Here is a 7,506-nt window from a genome sequence, read left to right as displayed (position 1 = left end):
GTAGAAAGTATGGTGGTTATTATGTTTTTTTTTATTATTTATATATTTCAGTTTTTAATTTGTAATTTTGTGAGTTTATGAGGCCTGTTCATAAATTCTTTGGGGGGAGTTACGGGACGACCAGGCACAGTATCAGCTGTAATCCTAACTCCCCTCGTAAACAAACACCTAAAGTGTATATAAGGGTGGCTAAAAGGAGAAATAAAGCAGTGTTATTCCAGAAAGTTAGTGAGTCATTCCAATATCCCTTTTCCCTTTGTTTTTTTTATTCTTTCCCCGACCACACATAAGTTATATATGTGATGAATGGAATATGGTCCGGGTGCGGTAAAAAAAAACTCAAATAGTAGAATTATACTATTTTTTGACCGCACCCGGACCATATTCCATCCATCTATATACACGGTCAATCAATAATCTTCCAATAAGTTATATATATATATATATTCTCAGTGGAGGGAAAGTGAGTCTAATTTTATTATCCTAAATGGTATAAAGGGTAAAATGATCACTACGTCCCCCCTTCACAAATTCTGGTGTTATGTTTCGTTTAAACTAGACATAGCAAAAAACCTGAAAAGTTAACATACGTTATAGATAAAATGCTTACGAATTTACCTACACTAGTAATTTCAAAATTTATCACTTGGAGCTCATAACAAAACTGAACTAGTCAGATTAAGAAGGTAGGTAGAAATGAGATATAGATTAGAATAGAGGAAAGAGCAAGCGAAAGAGCATTTGAAGTTATCAAAACTCTGAAGGGCATCAATCTACAGATATTGTTGAGGAAATAGGTTACGCTTGCGGAGTAATTATCTGGTCTCGGTCGAAATGTTAAGGCAAGATGAGCTTCAAACGTCTTTCAGTCAGAGTTGGATATTACCAAGCTAATATTTAGTTAGCTAAGGACAAACTAATAACTAAATAGTTGTCAGAATTAGTTCCCCTATAATAAAATTGGAACTAATTTAGTTACTGACTGTTAGCAACCACTGAATCTTACAACTAAACTAGTTAGTTGAAATGGACAACTAAAAACTATTTATTAAAAACTATTTGTTAGGATCTGTTCATAAGATATTGGAGGAGCTAAAAATATTGAAGAATTGATTTTATGGTCGCCTGCTTGCGTATATATTTATTTTTACATTCCTATTTCTAACATTTTGGGGTACTAATTTTTATTTTCGGAGGTTTGGAAAATGAAAATAAAATCGATTTTATGGTCGCACGCTTGCGTATTGATTAATTTCAACTTTTCTGATTTCTAACACATGTAGGGACCCCAATATGTTACACATCCGCAAAGTATTAAAATAAATCAATTCTGAAGCTTGCGATCATAAAATCTATTTCATTTTCCACACCTCCGAAAACATATGTGTGGACCTAATATGTTGGAAATCCGAAAAGTTTAAATAAATAGATATGCAAACGGATATAAAATTAGTTCTTAATAAATAATAAAATCGATTCTGTTTTCATTCTCAGCACCTCTGAAATTGATCGATTGACCAGAGAAAACAAACACGGCCATATGTCAGAAATAAGAATAGTTAAAGCGAAGTCTGTACTTGGAATTTTTTATTATAATATTATTTTTTAGTTGAAACTAAAGATTGAACAAACTAAACATTAGTTTTAGCTATAGCTTCAGAACTAAATGTTAGTTCCTAATTTCAGATCATAGCTAATTTACTGGAAGATTATTGATTGACCGTGTGTAAAGATGAAAGGAATATGGTCCGGGTGCGGTCAAAAAAACTCAAATAGTAGAATTATACTATTTGAGTTTTTTTGACCACACCCGGACCATATTCCTTTCATAGCTAATTTAGTTCTAAAAGTTAGCTATCAGCAAACAGATAACAGCTAACCGGTTAGTTTTAGTTCCTAGTGCAACTACAACTAATTTAGCTTTAGTTTTTAGTTGTTAGTTATAGCTAACTTTTGTATATCAACTTAACCGTCCCATCCATATATCAATAAAATACTCTAATGTTAAGTTAAATTAATTGTTTTTACCTTTATATAGTTCTCAATTGTCAATAAATAAGCCAAAATAAATAAACATTTTACATATTTCTTCAGAATTGTATATATTATATGATTAGGTGACGTTTCAAGAAATTCCCTCACTAAGTTACTGTTTCTGTTTTATAAAATCAGATCTATGTATGGTTTTTACACTCATTATCTTTCCATCAAAATTTAAAAAATACTTTTAAGGGAGCAAATACCAATCCGAACATTAATTTACAATCATTGTTTGTTATACCTCTTTGCTTCAAATAAGATTCCTCTTTGGAAAGGTTATTCCCGCGCTAATTTTGTTATTAAGCGGGTTCTGAGTACTGATTATGTCGTATTGAATATTGTTGAGCCTTATTTTTACACAAAGATATATTACATTTTAGGAATAGCAAACACTCTTCTTTGTACAAACCGTAGCTGCTGTTAAGAAGGATCACCTATCTTTTGTGCTTGTTTTATTTGATTTGAATTTAGTTCTCTTTTAGGTAATATTTTTAGAAGTCTGTTATGTTAATGAATTATTGTATTGTTAAGAGTAAACTTTTTGTGCTGTATTAAATTAACAAATTTCTATCAATTCTTGGAAATACATTTAATGCTATTTGTCCATAAATTTTATCTATGTAATTTATCAATGTTTTATGTATTAAAGTTTTTGTGTACTTCAGGAAAGATGTCTTCAAGTAGACCTGGAACACCTCATAGACCAGGTACACCCCACAATCGCCCAAGAACTCCAAGAAGAGCTAGAACACCAAGGAGTAGACCAGATGATTACATTGTTGAAGCATCGGATCCGTTTTCATTACCGTTATCTGCTTCTGATGATCGAATGAGGCCAACCAGCCCCTTTGGTATTTTATGTCTATTTATATTGTCTGTTTTAAGTTTGAATGTTAAAGAACTAAATTAAATTAATTGTAACATAACTGAGAAACAAAAAGTCTAATGTTTTTTTCGGAATCAATATATGTATAAACAAAATTAGATGGGGGTATCTGTATACTTCACTTTGCTACCACAACTATCCTGTGCAGACCATTGGTGTTTGAGTCTTCCATCCTCCACTTTAGTGGTTTTTGTAGGTAGCTAGGTGGTTAGGGAGATAAATGAGCTGGCTGGTTATAAATGGTATACCTAGGCTAGGGTATTGTATTTTAAAAAAAAAAAATTCATAGCCATAGAGCTAGGTTCACTTCACTAAATTTATTAGAGTAACTTCAGAAAACAATTTTTAAAGGAAATGTGTGAAATGTAGTCAAATCGCCTTTATAATTGAGGCTATTTAATTTTTGTTGTGACATTGGTTGTAATTTATTTTAACTGATGCAATTTGTCATAGACTTAATCATGTGAATAATACTGGGATGTATAATCCAAATTTACTGTACTTCACAACTTGTTAGTAAATAAATTTAAAAACACCAATTATATATATTACCTCAAAATTTAGATGGAAATGGTTTAGTTTAGTGTAGAGTTTACCATCCCATGATTTGTTATTTTGCATGGTATTTGATAAAGTTTAAATATGCATTCTCAACAATACATGACTTTATAGTTGCATCATTTATTTTCCAAAGACATAATGAAATGAAGTTTTTTTTATTGACATTATATAAATTGTTTATGTTTGCCTTACTCTATAATAGTATTATAATAAAATCCAATCCCTGTACTGCTACAATCACATCTTCATAAGTTCTTATCATTAGGTGACTTGATAAAGAATTACTAATTTTTAAGAAGGCTGTTGCCAAGATTGCAATCTACTTCCAACTTTTCTCCCAATCCCTTTCAATGAACAGGTAAAATTGGCTGGATGTATCCGAAAAGTCTGTAGATTCCCTGAAATTTGATAGAGCTGATATTTATGTTTTTGAGAATTTTTCAGTGGTTTAAATTTGCATTATCGCCTTTCATTATTTTTAGCTCAATTATTTATTTATCCACTCAAACGATCCACTTCACATGGTCAAATGAATGACTCTTCAAAATAATTTTTGCCACAGAAAACTGGTTTATTTTTAATATTGGTGAAGAATGGATAGAAATAACTTCATAGTTCACCACTTTTTCTTTCATTAATATAAAATTTTATTCTTTACTCGAAATTTCTTGAGAGAAATAGTTGGATGGCCTCTTATTGATTAATTTCTACTTATGTATAAGTATTTATGGGAATAGTGTGAATCATTGTATCAGAATGCAAAGTTCTTTAATTAAATTTATCAATTTTTTTTTAGTACTTTCGTATTACATATCCGACCAATGTGAATTATAAGCAACTGTATTATTATTATTATTGTACTGTTCACTATACTTATTTGAGAGGTAAACTTACCCCAATGGAATATTTCTAGTTGATATCTTATCCTAGATTCACGTACATGCTAATCAGTTTGTGGTTTCCTAACTCTTAACTCGCAACATTGGTCGGACATAATACATTAGTACTTTTTTTTTTGTTCCACTGAATTTATTTCTCATTGTTTTATATTACAAAATAATAATCTCTATTCAATGTTAGTGGGTGGAAATGAAAATGTGAGCTCACCCCTTAATTATGGAACACCTAGTTCAATATATGGTTCCATGAGAACGCCAAGGTCTGTCGTTCGTAACACTCCTTTGAAGGCTAGACCGGATATTCCAATGGATAAACGTGTTAGACAGCTTAATATACAATCTGAGGTATGTTGTTCATCTTTTAAGGTAACTAATCTATTTATTCTTCATTAATCTATAAGCTCCTAATTATATAAATTTTTACATAAGGTTTCCTGTTAATGATTAGAAATTTTTAAAGAGGTGGTAATAGACTTAAATAGCAACAAAAAAGTTCATAAGGACCCTGGTCCAATTCCACACGTAACATTTCAGGTTTTTGTTTTTTTTAAGTGTCAGATTTTTAGTGTAATAATAAGTGATCCTATATAAGAAATTGAAAGTGCTCAAAATAAAAAAACTTATAAAATGAATATGTCACAATCTATTTATATTGCACACCTAAAATAAAAGAAGCACAACTCAAAAAATTATTTATTGTAAAAACAGATTTTGGTCAAGAGTTAAGTTCTATGTAGAGACTCTCAGGGTTTTCCTCTAACCCATGTTGTTGTCTTTGGATGGATATATTTTAGTTCGGTCTAATATATGGGACTCACTGCGCTTTGAGATGATAGTGATCCATCTAGTATTTTGGCCTGTAAATATTCCCATTGGGAAGGAACATATAAAATGGGAATATTTCCAAAAAGTGGGAATTCATAATCAATTTTATTTGCGAATTTCATTACTCTTAAATGTTTCCGACACCTATAAGAATTTCAATTAAATTCCATCTGTTCATATGAATAAGTTTAAAAAAATGTTTTTGGATCAAGTCATTTTTTTTTTTTTTTTTTTTTTTTTCATCAACTAATAACTAATTGAACTTCCTATGCTCATTGTTTCAAAGGGAGTCTGGATTTTTAGTGACCATAGATTGGTATAATACGGAAAAAATAATTAAATTCAGAGTTAATTGGAAGAATTATCATTTTAAATAATGGTGTTTGGCCATTTCAAGAATATAAAATGAATGATTTATAAAAACTGATCCATTGAAAAAAATGTAAGTGAGATATAGATCAAAAGCTTAATTTTCCTGACTCATGGTTATGTTTATATATAAACACATCACCACTAAATCTCATATTAATAATTATCTCTGTAGTTACTGAAAATTAACTGGTGTACCAATTCATCATTCTATAAAAGACCCTAAATATGATACAACAAAGCCCATATTGACAGTGACACATGAAAGATATGTAAGTGAAAATAAGGATTAATGATATTGGGGCTTCCTAGAAATTCATGAGTTATTTATTGGACTAATTTCCTCAAGTTTATGTTCCCAGGAATTTTACATCAATAAAGTCCCATCAATAAAATTACTATCTAGAAATTTCGAATTTTATCTCTTTCATTCCGGAGGTATGGTATGCGCAATTTTATACTGAGAGATTTCGCTAGTAGAGTAGATGTATAAGTAATACATTCTAATAAATAAATTACAATTAATACCATGTAGGTAAGTATCTTACCAAGATATTTTTTTTTCTTCCACGGAACGGCCTTTCAAGACCACGTGAATATCATTACTTTTTCCTTCTCACTTGAAGATATTTTATTGTTTATCTAATTATTTATTATTTTATAGCATTGAATTCTGCATTTGTAATATTTTGTTTCAAAGTCATATATGATGATGTAAGTAGCCTCAGATTAGAAGTGACAATAAGATGTTTTTTGTTATTTTCCTATATCCAAATCAAATGATTGCTTTAGTTTTGACAAAATTGTAAAATTATGAATAATTAAATTATAATTATCAATAGTTTCACAATTTTGTCAATACTGAAGTGTTAATTTCGTTAAGGCACATTTAGATAACAAAAAACCTCTTGACAAGATTATGGCCTATATCCCTTGCCTCATTTTATCATTTCATCTATTATATAGAATTATTTACAATTAATATTTTTATTGATTTCAGGGAGATGAACAGAGTTCTCAAACCGATCAAAATGAGCCAACTCTTGTTATTTGGGGAACTGACGTAGTTGTTTCAAGATGTAAGGCAAAATTTAAAGATTTCATTAGTAATTTTGTTGGAAAATATTCAGAAGATTCTGAACCTGAGCTCTTGTATCTTAATGATTTAGAAAAAGTAAGAATATTCATTTTTTTAGAACCTGTCTAGCTTAAAATGTGTATTTCTTCTCAAGAGTTTATTCTAAAATAGTTTTGTCTGAGGTTTTCATGTCATGATAATGTAGTATAAAACTATTAAAAAAAAAAAAAAAAAAAGATATTCACATCAAAATTTTTTCATTGTTATGAATTATTGAGGGTATAATAGAGGAAATAAATATTATATGTGTGTAAGATTAAATATGTCATAGTGATTTTATTCTGGAAGAAGTTCTAGTGTAAAAAAAAAAAAAAAAAAAAACACAATGAAAATGGAATTGGTTGGTTTTGGAATTGTACGGTTCATGTATTTAAATAAGTATGTTTTAACCCCAGAGTAAATACTCATGTTGCTCCAGCAGCTCTGGAATTCTCTCTCTTGATGTTCTAAAATTATTTTGGCTAACATTTATGCTCTCCCACTTGCTGAGTATTATCTCAAATATTTGTTGTTTATGCACGATCATATTTATAGACAATTTAGAAACTGACAATGATCCCAAGTTAATGTAATTCATACATGATCTTATTTATAGACAATTTAGAAATTGACATTTATCTCAAGTTTTTGTAATTTATACATGATCATATTTATGGACAGTTTATCCTACTCTTCCACATGCTGAGTATTATTTCAAGTTTTTGTAGTTTATACACGATCATATTTATAGACAATTTAGAAATAGATAATTATCTCAAGTTTTTATAGTTTATACACAATCATATTTA

The 7,506-nt window shown here is 29.5% G+C and overlaps 1 protein-coding gene across 1 annotated transcript in view; it reads left to right on the top strand.

Annotated features, from left to right (window-relative positions):
* Positions 1-2,349: 2,349 nt before the first annotated feature.
* dpa (disc proliferation abnormal) overlaps positions 2,350-7,506 on the top strand; it is a 17,822-nt gene continuing 12,665 nt past the window's right edge. Inside the window, exons 1-4 of the mRNA XM_014438397.3 lie at positions 2,350-2,522; positions 2,706-2,891; positions 4,568-4,731; positions 6,581-6,754. Coding sequence (XP_014293883.1) covers positions 2,711-2,891; positions 4,568-4,731; positions 6,581-6,754 — 519 coding nt within the window. The 5' untranslated portion in view covers positions 2,350-2,522; positions 2,706-2,710. The remainder of the gene's footprint in view (positions 2,523-2,705; positions 2,892-4,567; positions 4,732-6,580; positions 6,755-7,506) is intronic.

This window comes from Halyomorpha halys, unplaced genomic scaffold, assembly GCF_000696795.3.
Source record: "Halyomorpha halys isolate HHAL.00 unplaced genomic scaffold, Hhal_1.1 Scaffold57.1, whole genome shotgun sequence".
Classification (NCBI taxonomy): domain Eukaryota; kingdom Metazoa; phylum Arthropoda; class Insecta; order Hemiptera; family Pentatomidae; genus Halyomorpha; species Halyomorpha halys.
The sequence above is the reverse complement of the archived record's forward strand: the minus strand, read 5'-3'. Positions and strand labels throughout refer to the sequence as shown.